The sequence below is a fragment of the Pagrus pagrus genome (genome assembly GCF_965226575.1).
Source record: "Pagrus pagrus genome assembly, chromosome: 7".
In the NCBI taxonomy this organism is placed as follows: Eukaryota; Metazoa; Chordata; class Actinopteri; order Spariformes; family Sparidae; genus Pagrus; species Pagrus pagrus.
This window is the reverse complement of record NC_140191.1, coordinates 11,244,195-11,257,574: the sequence shown is the minus strand read 5'-3', so window position 1 is coordinate 11,257,574 and position 13,380 is coordinate 11,244,195. Positions and strand designations below refer to the sequence as shown.

The following is a 13,380-nucleotide window of genomic DNA, read 5'->3' as shown; positions in this document are numbered from 1 at the left end:
AAGTATTGTCTTCCCTGCTCGGAAGTATTGTACGTACTTTTGTCTTCCCTGCTCGGAAGTATTGTCTTCCCTGCTCGGAAGTATTGTACGTACTTTTGTCTTCCCTGCTCGGAAGTATTGTCTTCCCTGCTCGGAAGTATTGTACGTACTTTTGTCTTCCCTGCGCGGAAGTATTGTCTTCCCTACTCGGAAGTATTGTCTTCCCTGCTCGGAAGTATTGTAGGTTCGCGCAACCTCTATTTTGCTCATTAAAATCCGGTTTTAACCTTTTCATTAAGACCTATCTTGTGGATTCCCTGAATCCTTTAATAAATGTGAAACCCAGTTTCAGCTATTTATCATTTATGGTCTTACCGTGACCCAGTCGCGCTTTTATCAGCCCTGCTGATACTCACTCTTTTTGGTGCCTCTCGGTCTCTGGAAACAGTTCGCGATCCCGTCACCCAGTCCCGTTCTGGAATCAGTCTCCTTTCCCGGCCTCTGTTTGCATCAATTTCAGATGGAGGACTTTTGCTCGCCGCCGAGTCTTTTCAGCGACCTGTGCACAGTATTCGGCTCAGGAAGTTGTCATCCAGAACAGGACTGGTCTCTTTGGGATACGGCTCGAAGGACCAAGAAATGTCAGAAAAATCTATGCTGTTACATAGAGTCTTTCTTTAGAGAGACCTTCAGAGAGAAAGAAACACCAGAGAGAGTTACATTTGATAAAATATCTTTTACTTGCAGCTAGGGGAGAATCGTACACAGTTACAGGTTGTAAGGCTGTTTCTGCAGATCTCCGCAGAATTATGTTAATCACAGTCTTTTATAACTCTGGATACAAAAGTCACACCCAGTGCCAGATGACAAGTTGTCATAGTACATGCCCTTATGTGTCTCATCTCCTTATACAGACTTTTTACAATCTTGCTTCTGTAAGTACGTGCAAATTACAAATTCAGCAAACAAGACAGTCTCACAAGTTGTCTGTCACATTGGGTCAAGCAGGGTCAAATATAGACAAGAGTTTAACAAGTATTTCTCCATTGTTTTAGCCAGAGTTTCTCCAACGTTGGGCTGTATATGTATGTATCTATTGGCCCCAAAGAGTCTGAAACCACATAGATGAAAAAGTGATTTCATTTCCTGCTGTGCTCACATATAGTGTTCAGGACATCCTTCATCGGCACATTGGTTTGCACCCTATCATCTTTACAAGACTCTCAGAGAGCAAGTAAGTGTTCTTCTTTTGATTTACAGTGAAACTAGATTTTTTTTATTATTGTGATCTAATTTGTTTCATTCGGCATCTGTGCATTAAAAGAGCTCAACTTGAATAAAGCTTTGCAAAGGTGCTGGAGTTAAAGAATAAAATTAAATAAAATAAAAAACAGAAACAAGTATTTTGTAGTACCTTTTTTTCTTAAACAGTTTTATATTTTGACATTCAGAGATTTGTAAAAAAAAAAAAAAAAAAAATTTAATAAAAAAATAAATAATTTAAATGTTACTGAAAGTTTTCCACAAGTTCCTACAACAGAGTCTGGGTTTAATGCTTAATGTGTCAAAGCAAGAAAATAAAGAACATCATAGTGGAGAAAATGCGAGATTCCTGTCAACCAAGCACTTTCACTTCTCTGTTTGTGTGGAGTTGTTTTGAAAGTTGATTCCCATAAAGTGCTGTTCCCTTTTGATGTCATGATATTTAAAAGAAAAAGAAAAAAAACTTTGGATAAAAGTTAACTTGGATCTGGTGTAGATGTGGATGCATAATCCAGACGATAGAAAAATAGAATATGTTTCCATATAGAGCAATCCAGTCATGCACTGTCTCACTGTCTGTCTGTCTGTCTGTCTGACGTAGCTTCATAGGTGCCTGCAACCACGTTTTTTAAAAAATGTCACAATTTCCCTGACAGTCATCTGTTCCCACTATAGCTCTGTTTGCAGCGGTCTATAATCTGCACGGATTCAGTTCCTGAAAATATAACTTCTTCTTTCTTTCATCTGGAGGAGTGTGGCATATGTGGGTCTGTGAGGAGCATCTTTCATGTGTTCACGAGTGTGCTGTCTTGACTGTTGGAAGGTTTCAGGTGTTCTGCTGCCTCCTTGATTGAAAAACAAGAATGGATCAAGTGACCCCAACCATGGATGATTACTGGGTGAGTGGATATTCTTACAACCCTGACTGAGACTTCTTTCTTTGCACATTGTGTTCTATAACATGAGCAGAAAGAAAACATCCCTGTAACAGATATTTAGATTTACTCAACTGTTATCTGATCAAATAGAATAACACATGGTATATAGTGTTTTGCAAATTTTACAACCTTCCTGTCTAAAATCTGCTGTAACTGAAGCTCCAGTAGATGATACAGTCAATGAGTGGTTTCCATATTACAGAGTATGTGAATGCTGTAAAATAAACTTTTTAAAAAAAATAACCCATCTCTCTTGTCACTAGCTCTTTGAAGACTATGACAATTACACCTCCCCCCCTGACACGAGTAAGATTCATGCAAAACCATGCTTGCAGGAGGACGTCTACAGTTTTGCACAGATGTACTCTCCAGTTGTGTACAGCCTGGTGTTCGTCCTGGCCGTCGTGGGCAACGTGTTGGTGCTTTGTGTGATCCGACGCTACCGAAACTCACAGAGCGGAGGAGCCTGCGCCTTCTCCCTGACGGACACCTTCCTCCTTCACCTGGCCATCTCTGACCTCCTGCTGGCCTTCACCCTGCCTCTGTTCGCCGTGCAGTGGGCTCACGAGTGGGTGTTCGGCCTGGCTGTTTGCAAGCTCTCCGGTGCCCTCTTCTCCCTGAACCGCTACAGTGGTATCCTGTTCCTGGCCTGCATCAGCTTCGACCGATACCTGGCCATCGTTCACGCCGTCAGCTCCAGCTGGAAGCGCAAAACCTGCCATGCCCAGGTTGCGTGCGCCCTCATCTGGGTGTGCTGCCTTGGCCTGAGCGTGGTGGACATTACATTCAAACAGGTAGTGAAGCCGGACACTATAGGCCATCATTCGGCGCACCTGTGCCAGGTGTGGTTCACTGAGAACTCCACACAGTGGCTGGTGGGGCTGCAGCTCGTCAGTGTGATTCTGGGTTTTGTGCTCCCCCTGCTGGTCATGCTCTACTGCTACATCCGCATCTTCAGGTCTCTCTGCAATGCCACTCGTCGCCAAAAGCGCAAGTCTCTCCGCCTCATCGTCTCCTTAGTGTCCGTGTTTGTCATCTGCTGGGCGCCGTTCAACGGCTTCCAGCTGGCAGATAGTCTGGAAAAGCTTGGCGTGGTGACTGGAGGCTGCCAGTTTGGCCGTGTGGTGGACATCGGGCATGTGATCACTGAGAGCCTGGGGCTGTCACACTGCGCCCTGAACCCAGTGCTGTACGGCTTTGTCGGGGTGAAGTTCAGGAGGGAGCTGGCCAGAATGTGCAAGGGGCTGCTGGGACAGAGGGGAATGCTGGCGAGGGAGGGGTGGAGCAGGAGGAGGCTCAGGAAATCCACAGGATCCTTCAGCTCTGCAGAGAGCGAGAACACGTCCTATTCTGTCATGGTGTGAAACTGTTCAGAGAGACGGGAATGAAGAGGAAGAAATGTGTGAAAGAAAGGCCTAAAAAATATATGTATAAGTTCAGTTTAATTAAGACTAAACTAGGGATGCACGATTGGGAAATTTACATTATGTGCTATTCATCGATATCAGTAAAATTAATTAAAGCTGCATCTATACACTCCAATACAGTAGGTGGCGGTATTCACCTTTAAAGTTGGATAAATACAGAAGAGGAAGAAGAAGCCCAAGCTATGGTCGCACTCATGCCGTAAAACTGCTGCACCTGTGTAGAAAGGCCTTAACTCTTTTATTTTTGCATTTTAAAATATGTAATAATAAACATTTTAAATAAATACAGGCCAATATATACAAGCATATTGCTTATACATACGCAATGTATACACTAATCGAACCTCTTCAGTCACAGGTTTCAGGGAAGAAGTTTTAATGTTTCAAAAGCTTTTTACTTTTTTGAGCATCACTTCCAGGAGGAAATTCTAAAAATATATTCAGATACTCAAGAGCGCCATCATCTGGGCTTCCCCTGGTAGCCCATGGTAACCCTATGTTTAACATTACAACGCTGTGAACGGTGGGTAATTCCCTGCAGAAATGCAGATTTACAGAAAGTGGCTATAGAGGGCTGCAAATGTCTGCGAGGGAGCCCTCATGCACCTGATGGTTCGACAGGGGGACAGCCCTCAACCCTAGCAGACTTGCCAGGAAGGAGCCTCAAAGTCTGTGAGTCTGAGTGTAGACGCCAGAGCCAAACATGTTGTCACAGGTGTGGACGTATTTTTACGGTTTCATAAGACACCACAACTGCAGTTTGCAGGACCTGTTCCACAAGGGTTCAGTTTGAACAGTTTTAACATAACAAATATTCACAGAGCTATGGAATATTAAATCATACACTTTTGCGCACAAATTCCTATTAATATCCAAAAATGTGATATTATCGGTTATTTTATCAGTATCAGTTGAAAAAATCCATATCGTGCATCCCTAGACAAAATGTTCTCAGCAGGAAGATGTTTCTATCTGTGATGTATTTAACCACTGGTGCTTTTAAATATTAATGTTGGTGCTGCAGCTTCTAACTCATTGTTTTATTGTTGTTTCTTTTAACTGTAATAAAGTCCTTAAGTGGATGGTGGTGGTGCACCAGAACACCGCATGCTGATGCCATCATTACCCTTTTTGTGAAAACACATTGCTTCTTGTGTCTTTAGGTCAAATCTTGTGAAACGTAGATTTCTTCATATTTCCAGAAAAGCTTGTTCAGCAGCTAAGATGTAGGCGTTGGTATCCAGCCAGACCCTTATCTTACATCCTGACTCTCAGCAAATTATAATCTAAACCCAGATAATTTGTAGTAAGAACAAGTTTCTCCTTATGAAAACAATGAAAATATGTGTATATATGTTGAAAAGCTGTACATGTTGAATTTCTCATTTTGCCTGTCTTTCTTTCATGATCCATTTGCAGCTGTTCTATGAGCCGCGTGCTTTGAAAGTGAACTGTGTGCAGTAAAACAGGAAATAAGAGAGCATGTCTCATTTAATATTGTGTAAAACCAAATCTTTTTTTTAATAATAAATATTTTCGAGTAAAAATATGGTGTCGTGTTTATAAATTCATCAACATCTCAAGTTCTCACTAATGTTTTCATCCAGCACAACATGCAGCTGCCACATTAATGCAATCTCATGATGCAAGGGAAGTTTAGTCTGGAGCTACAAACTGACAGTGTTATACTGGAAAGGCGACATGCTATCGTTCATGTTTGAAGGAAATTCAAAACCAAAGACCACAGTCAGTTGGAGTATTCAGGTCAGATCTTGCTAGTGATACTGCGGTGTAAACATACCCAACCCTACCTCCCTGCATGTCAAGCTGTTTCTCTGCCTAAACAAACCTGATTCAAATGAGCTTGATGAAGAGCTGATCATTTAAATCAGGTGTGATGGGGCAGTGACACATCTAAAACATGCAGGGCAGAGGGACCCAAATACCAGGACTGAAGAACAATATATCTTTTTTCTTTCTTTTTAAACTGATCGTGTGTTTTGTTTTGTTTTTTATTAAAATATTCAATCTGCCCTGAATCCATTTGTCAAATGAAAGGATCTAGAACAGAAGAAGCAGTGGTCAAAGAAGTTATAGATTATTTTTGTTTTCTTTTTATTTAGCCTTTTTTTTCCAGAATATTCCCACTGAGATTCAGAATATCTTTTACAACAGAGTCCTGACCAAGACAGCAGCATAAAAAGTTTCACATAGTGGAAAAAGTGACTTGAAACAATCAGCAAATTACATCAAGACAATGAATTTATCAGTGTTCAGTAACAGGATATGTGCATTCAGTGTTCAAATAGTCTTGAAGTCTATTTTTTATTATATTCCATACGTAGTAAGTAATAAAGTTTAACATGTTTCTGTATCAACGAATGTGCAAAAACCTCAAAAGCACTTTCACTAGAAACAACATGCATAATTTCTTCGCATGACTGATGGTTGTCTCCGCTGGTGGTTTTAGGGGTCAGGAGATCACAGATAAGCAGGCAGCTCATGCAACATGGCCTTCTTAAGAAAAATGTACCAATGTTCCATTGAATTATTATGATGAATATGATCGTCATAGAAAAACAACCGACTTCCTCATACAAGCTGCAGCGATGTGTGTAAAAACCTGAGTCACAGACAAACTGCAATTCAGCATGATACACTGAATCCAACATGTTCAAAGAAGATTAATCTGCATGCATTTACCAGTATAAAACGTCAGCACATTCAATAACTGATAAAAAATGGTGCTTGAATTAATGTTTTTCTTGCTCAAAAACATAAACAGCAGTTGTTTCTAAAATAGAAACCCAACTACACCCTGAGCTTTTTTTCTGAGACGTACAATAATCTAAATATATTGCATTACAAGCGATACATTCAAAGTCCTACTTAAAGGTCCGGGGCCATATAAAGATTCTTAGTGCAAAGAGTTGCTCCTAGTGGCCAAATACTAAGAAAATTCTTAGAATCATGATGTTTTCTTAGAATTTCAGGTGAAGAGTAGATCCTTGTAAAGATAAAAACTATTCCTAAATAATCCTAACTCTTAAGAGAGCTCCTAAAGTGAGATCTGTTAAGAGCAGGGAAGAGGACTTTTAAGCGGCAGAGTTCCCTAAGCAGAGGACAAAATGGCAGACGGAAGAGGCAGGAGAGATATTCTCCAAACACTGGATGACAGTGAATTAATGAAACGCTACAGATTGGATCGTGCAGGAATCATGTCTGTGGTTGATCTCATTAGAGATGCGCTTACATCTCCAACCCAACGCCACAATGCAATACCACCCGAAATGAAAGCCAACCAACACTGCTTCTTATAGGCCGGTCAGCAATCACAGACATTGATGAAAGCTGAGCCATTTTACCCTCGTTAATACCAAATTGAGTTGAAATGTTGACAGTGCAAAAATTACCAGCATGGCAATTAATATAAGCAAATAAATATAACTATCACTATGTGAATACTGTGCAAGTGGGCCTAAGTTTTCACACATTTTGTAGGATAATTTTAAAGTATAGCTTACTATTCATTTAAGATATTTTCTTTTATCTGAATTATTATTTACAATTACACAGTCTTCATAAGATTAGATTCTATGATTAAGTTTATCGATTTGAGGGTCCATCCTTTGCCCATCACCAAAAGTATATTTTTTATCTAGCTTTTGGGATCAACCAATCACAGCTTTTGAAATGATGACTCATACCTAGCAACGGGGTCAACCACACCTCCTCACTAAGATAGGAGTTTCTGTCCATTCCTTGCTCAGTTCTCTGAATGTTCTGGAATCACTCCTGAGCTAAGACTCCTTGCTAGGAATTTTTAGGTTAAGTTAGGAGCTCTCTGAGAGGATTCTCAGAATCTTTAGGAATATGGCCCCCGATTTATAAGATAGTTGACGGTTAGGTCTCAATCCCAACTTGTCAAATACTGACACCCAGCCATCAACCCAGAGCGTCAGTATGGGACAAGTTGCGAATGGGACTAAAAAATCAGCTACCATACAAATTGGACCTTTAAGGGGCACTAAGAAATTCTAACTAAGAATTTTTATATTGACAATATTAATGAGGTAACAATACAATTTTCTTAAAGTGTTTTTTCCATAAGTGAATAATAAGGCTCCTCCAGAGGAAAATAAGGTCCTCAGAACACTGTTTGAAGCTAGAAAGGTGGCAGGGTCCGCCAAATATAAACAAAGTAAAACAGCATGAAACTGTGGTGTACTTTGAGGTCAGTTTGTTAACTGTCAATGAAGATATTTCTCTTCCGATTAACATTTCTTCACCAAAACTACAGACTGCACCTTTTAAGTTTTATAATGAGGCAAAGCCCCCTATAGGACACAAGGGAAATTGCATGTATTTGACCTATGGGGCAACATACAGGTAAATTACCCTATCTAGTGAAAAATAGTAAAGACATTACAAAAACTCGTCCAGGACCACAGAATGAAAGCCTGATAACAGCGTGATTGTATGCTGTAATGACAGTGCGATGAAAAAAAGTGTTTTAATGGTTCATAATATGTACAACAGTTTTAGCGGTTGGAGGTTGAAATTCAAAAGTAAAAACACATTTGCCAAAATGTGTGCAACTTGCATTGATACGGAGACAAAATGGTCCAAAATGAAAGTTAAACAAACGTGAAATGTATCAACAGGGTGAGTATCTTGACAACCTGCAGGCCGGAGCAGGCCTCTGGTTCCTTCTATTGTTCAGTTTGGACACACAAACACAACAGCTCCATCTAGTGGAGAGTGCCTCCATGCGCAGCGTTTTACTCGCCTGCTTTGTCTCCAGCCCTGTGTGAACACAGCAGCGTCAAGTCAGGAGGGGAGGCGGAAGTTGGGCAATTCGTTTTTCAAAATAAAGCAACTATTTCCCGCAATTATGCCTAATGTCAGACAGAAGGTGCATTTATTATCATATCTTACACTTTTCACCATAAACTTAAAGTCGCTGTCTATGTTTCAACCTCTTTTCCTTGGCTTTGTAATTCTAGACGCTGCAGTGACGCTTACGACGCATTTTATTTTGAAAAACCATCGATCGGGCGACGCGGTTTTTCGTCTGAGCTGGCAGATTTTGCACAAATGACAACGTGCGAGAAGGATTGACATTTGGTGAACCACAACAGTCCAGTGGAGAAGACATTAAAGTGCGCGCGAGTCCACTCTGTACATGTAATAGATTACAGTCTGAGCGCGGATGCGTCCGTGTTGTGAAAACTTCCATCTGGTGACGCGCAGCTTCTTCCCTCGTCTGTTTCTCAGATTCCTCTGCTGCCCGGGCGGTTTTTGTTTTTGCGGATTCACCCTCAGCCCGTGAGCCCATTTAAACATGCCATCCGGCTTTCAGCTGAGCTTCGGCGATGTTTAAAGTTTGCGCGCAAACCTGGAGAAAGTTTGTGTGCGTGTTTCGGCCGGACTTGGAGAGGCGCTCGACGGCTGCAGAGGATCGTCCGTCCTGCCTCCTTAAACAGCAGAGGCGGTAGTGACTCGTCCGAAGTTGTTGACCCCGGTGTGAAGTGCAGGTCGCTGTTTGTGCTAATTTAGTATCATCGGTGTACAGCGCGCGCACCGGGCGCATATTGTCCTCTAAATCTGCAGCTGAAGCCCTTCATGGTAAGTGTGCAAACCTCTCAGTGTTGTAGGTGTCTTTGTCTTATAAAAACCTTTATTTTGGCTGTTATATAAGCCTTTATTTTGGCTGTCATAACAGTGTAATAACCTAGACACTTGCTGCGTAATTGCAGTTAAAGCCATTGTTGCAGTATAATTATAAGTTTCTCCCTTTCTGTTTCCTTCTTCTATACAGATCCTGCGATAGGCCCATGTTTCATGTTTATGTGCGCACTCTCTTTACAAATGAGCCTTATCTTTACACCTTCCAGCACTTGTGGTTTCGTTACATGACTTGCACAGCCAACAGTAAAAGTGATAATAATTCGCAGACACCGAGCTAAAAATGGTTTAATTTTTTTTAAGTATGTGTGAGTGTGTGGGAAGGAGGTGTGTGTGTGTGTGTGTGTGTGTGTGTGTGTGTGTGTGTGTGAGGATGGCCAAGGGGAACTGTGCTTTCCGTTTCAACCTACTCCACTGTTGCCTCACCCAGTGACATTAGAGCATGTGAGTTATGTGTGATGTGTTGATAAAGCCTCAGCTGGGCTTTCCAAAGGGAGATTTTCAAGACTTCACCCAGAGAGGACTCTATATAAGCTGGTGCATCCAGAGTCTGAGGAGCTACAGCATTTCTCATCTCTCACTGTGTTTTTGTCTCCACGGTAGATGAGCATGGAAGTGGACCTCGATGGAATATTCCGCGAAAATGGAACCATCGACTACGATGAGGACTATGTGTATAAAGATGACTTTGAGCCACGAGCCACCGCAGCGGTGTTGATGCCGGTTCTGTACTCGGTGCTGATGGTTATAGGTGTGCTGGGGAATGGACTGCTCCTGGCCGTTCTGGCTCAGAACAGGCGATCCTGGAGTATGTCAGACACCTTCATCCTCCACCTGAGTGTCGCAGACGTCCTGCTGCTGCTGGTGACGCTGCCCATCTGGGCTGCACAGGCAGATCAACGCTGTGAATGGTGTTTCAACGATTTTCTGTGCAAAATTAGTGGAGCTGTTTTTAATGTAAGTACTGAATGGTGTTTAGAACAGGCAGGGAAAGGGTGGTCCTCTCAGTCAAGACGTGAGAAAGTTGTTTTTGGAGAGATTGTGTTTGGCTGAAGGCCATTTGTTCCTGCTTAATCAAGATTCTTGGAAGGGTCATCCACATCCTAAATCCACATTTCTCTAGGCGTCTCTGCATTTCTGGGAAAAGGCAAAAGGAGGGGGTCAGAGTAGGGCAGAAGTGAAACTGTCATGAAGACGGCCTGAGATTCCTTGTCTTACACTAGATCACAGCTTTCCTTTTCTTTTTCGCAGATCAACTTCTACTGTGGCATGTTTATGCTGGTTTGCATCAGCCTGGATTGCTACCTGTCCGTCATCCACGCCACCCAGCTGTACTCCCAGAAGAGGCCCAGGTTAGCTCATATCAGCTGCTTTCTGGTCTGGCTCGGCTCCCTGATCCTCTCCATCGCTGACTCGATTTTCACTGTGGGCAAAAAAGATCATGAGAAAATGTGTGTTCATAAACACCTTGTGTCACGCCTGGGCCACCACACGCTGGGCTTCCTGCTGCCTGCAGCCGCCCTCATCATCTGCTGCTCCTTTATACTGCTACGCCTGCAGCGCAGCTCTAAAGGCCTCCAGAAGCAGAGGGCCATCATGGTCATCCTCCCCCTGGTGGGGGTCTTCTTCCTCTGCTGGATGCCATACAACATCACACTCATTGTGGACACAGTCAAGCGCAGCTCAAAGGAAACTGATGATGGAACTTCTGAAAGTTCCCTGAGGACAGCTCTGATGGTCACATCTGTGCTTGGCTGCGTTCATGCCTGCCTCAGGCCTCTGCTTTACCTCGGCCTGTGCCAAAACTTCAGGAAACGGATTTTGGGCCTGCTGAGGCGTGCTCCAGCCAAGTCTGCGGGCTCACTGTGGGAGTTGGGTGTGGGTGAGGAAGTCCTGCCTGACCAAAATCATGAGGTGGGAGAGAGCGAGCCGATGACTGTTGACCATCAGGTGCAGTCATCTCAGTGCTGATAACAAAAATGACCTCCTGTGACTCAGAAGTGACCTCAGTAATGTCCCAACCGCTGAGGGAAATTCAGTGTGAGGTCATGTCATGAGTTCGAGGGGTAAAGGACTAAGTTCTATCTAATAATAGAAATAGATATTTATGAATGAATGACTCTGTCACATTGCACTAAAATGTGAAGGTTTCAGAGCCACGTCATGGTGACATCGTGTTGTACTTTTATTTTGTAATCACTGTAGCACACTTTTAGCTTGTCACTCCAAATCAGTTTTTATTCAAGTGTAAACATTTTTTTTAATTGTGTGTTATTATTTTATTTAAATCAAACTGTTATTTTTATATGAAGCTGAAGCTGTTCCACAACCATCATAAAGCTCATGGCATAATGTTTGTAATGTCAAGAAATATAAGCTGTTACTTTGCCTTCTTCCATTAACACACTGCATAACTTCATGGCTAATAACATATCACAAGCTTTCACTTTTGATTTGTCAAGTTATCTTTAGGCAGGAGAGGCAGTGTGAATTCCACGATTGCACAGTGGATGTCCCTTGTGACCACAGTCAAGTGAGGGAATGTCCTGTCGGCGAATCCCACGGCCTTTTTTTCTTTCTTTCTTTCTCAATTCATTGTTGCAACATGGCTGCGTGGACTGTATATGACACAGGATGACACAAATGGGCGGTGATGTCATCAGTCAGGTGACAGTGTGCAAGACAGAGGAGGAGGAAGAGGGCGGAAAAAAAGCGCTCTGTTGCTGCTGCCTTCTCTGTCTGTTTGTTTGGTGACGAGAGAACAGTGGCCTGCTTTGTGCAAAGACAGGAAAGAAGAGTGTAGGTGGCAGATGGAGGAAACAAGAGGAGTTAGAGAAGATAAAATCTATCTGACCGATCACATTCACAATCTCATTTTGTGCTGAGCATTAATCCTGTGGTTTCCCCTCCAAGCTGCCGTGCAGGTTGTGGCCTGCCAGACATACCTGGTTTAATTATCATAAGCACAAAAAAATGCAAAGTTTCCTTTCACAAATATTTTAATAACTCCATGTACAGTAATTTCACACAAGAAGGAAACTGTCTCCCTCCTGTCAGGCCACTTCTTTTGCTTCCTCTTTCCCCTAAACTAGAATGGTGTTGAAGTTCGTACAGAGCTGAAGACTGTTGAAAAATGTGGTCTAAACTGAAAAAGGTTGGTTGAATGTAGCAGCATCAACATGTCACCTTTATAGCACTACTGGTCATAGTTAGACGTATGTGTTGCATTAAATAGAAGAGTTATTTCCTCTGACCGAGCTGTGAACTAAGAAGAGCTGTGGGAGAGTTTGTGAACCTGTCGCTCGGTTTTTCCGCCATTCGCAGTGACTGAGCCAGTAGAGCTGCTGCCTCGTGAAGAAGCTGTGTAAGGTCAACTGGTTGTTGCTGAAATGACGCTGTTTGTGGGATGATCGCCTTATCACCCCCTCCACCCTGCTCTTGTCAAATGTTTGCCTGTCACATGAATTATCATCTGCCAAAACCGCATGTCTGAGGATGTGCGGCAGCTTTTTGTCACTTTGTTTCGATTTCCTGTCAAAAAGATGTCAGATATTTCCACTGAAACTGCTACATGTGGGTTTGTAGTTTTTGATCCTGTGTGTAATCACCTTATCTCAACTATATATCATCGGATAAGTACATTACATGAAAAATAAAGTTAATATATCAAAACGTCTCGTGCATTATACACGCAGAAAGAGAAGAGAGAATAGAAATGGATGTTGCGTCATCTCACTTCTGCTAAAATTTGAACGAATTCTGAGATTTCACGTGACATCTGAGGCACAATGTTCATTACAGTGTGTACAGTGTGTACTTTTATGACCGTGTCCCTTGCTTTACAGAAAATAAAGGAGAATCAAGCTCAAATTGCTACAGGGGATTATACAGTAAGAGAAACACATAATAGGTGCATGAGATAAACTCCAGCCATGGCATCTTGACTGGCTCCTTGCGAACAGCCGAAGCTGCATTACACGGACATTTACATTTTGGAGCTGGTGGGAGTGCAATCAGGCTTTTGTAAACAGGAAAGACAGACTTATATAATACAGATGAACAGATTTCTATGGAACAGCTTTTCT

The 13,380-nt window shown here is 42.4% G+C and overlaps 2 protein-coding genes across 2 annotated transcripts; both read left to right on the top strand.

The window, feature by feature from the left end:
- The first annotated feature begins 950 nt into the window (after positions 1 to 950).
- Positions 951 to 5,138, top strand: cxcr3.2 (chemokine (C-X-C motif) receptor 3, tandem duplicate 2). Its single transcript, XM_084357266.1, has 3 exons — positions 951 to 1,213; positions 2,066 to 2,141; positions 2,444 to 5,138. The coding sequence occupies exons 2-3, from the start codon at positions 2,106 to 2,108 to the stop codon at positions 3,542 to 3,544; spliced, it is 1,137 nt and encodes a 378-aa protein (XP_084213392.1). The 5' UTR covers positions 951 to 1,213; positions 2,066 to 2,105; the 3' UTR covers positions 3,545 to 5,138.
- A 3,582-nt stretch (positions 5,139 to 8,720) lies between these two features.
- Positions 8,721 to 13,114, top strand: LOC311259445 (C-X-C chemokine receptor type 3-like). Its single transcript, XM_084356589.1, has 3 exons — positions 8,721 to 9,235; positions 9,899 to 10,252; positions 10,547 to 13,114. Exons 1-3 carry the CDS (start codon positions 9,233 to 9,235, stop codon positions 11,264 to 11,266), a joined length of 1,077 nt encoding a protein of 358 aa, XP_084212715.1. The 5' UTR covers positions 8,721 to 9,232; the 3' UTR covers positions 11,267 to 13,114.
- The last annotated feature ends 266 nt before the right edge of the window (positions 13,115 to 13,380 follow it).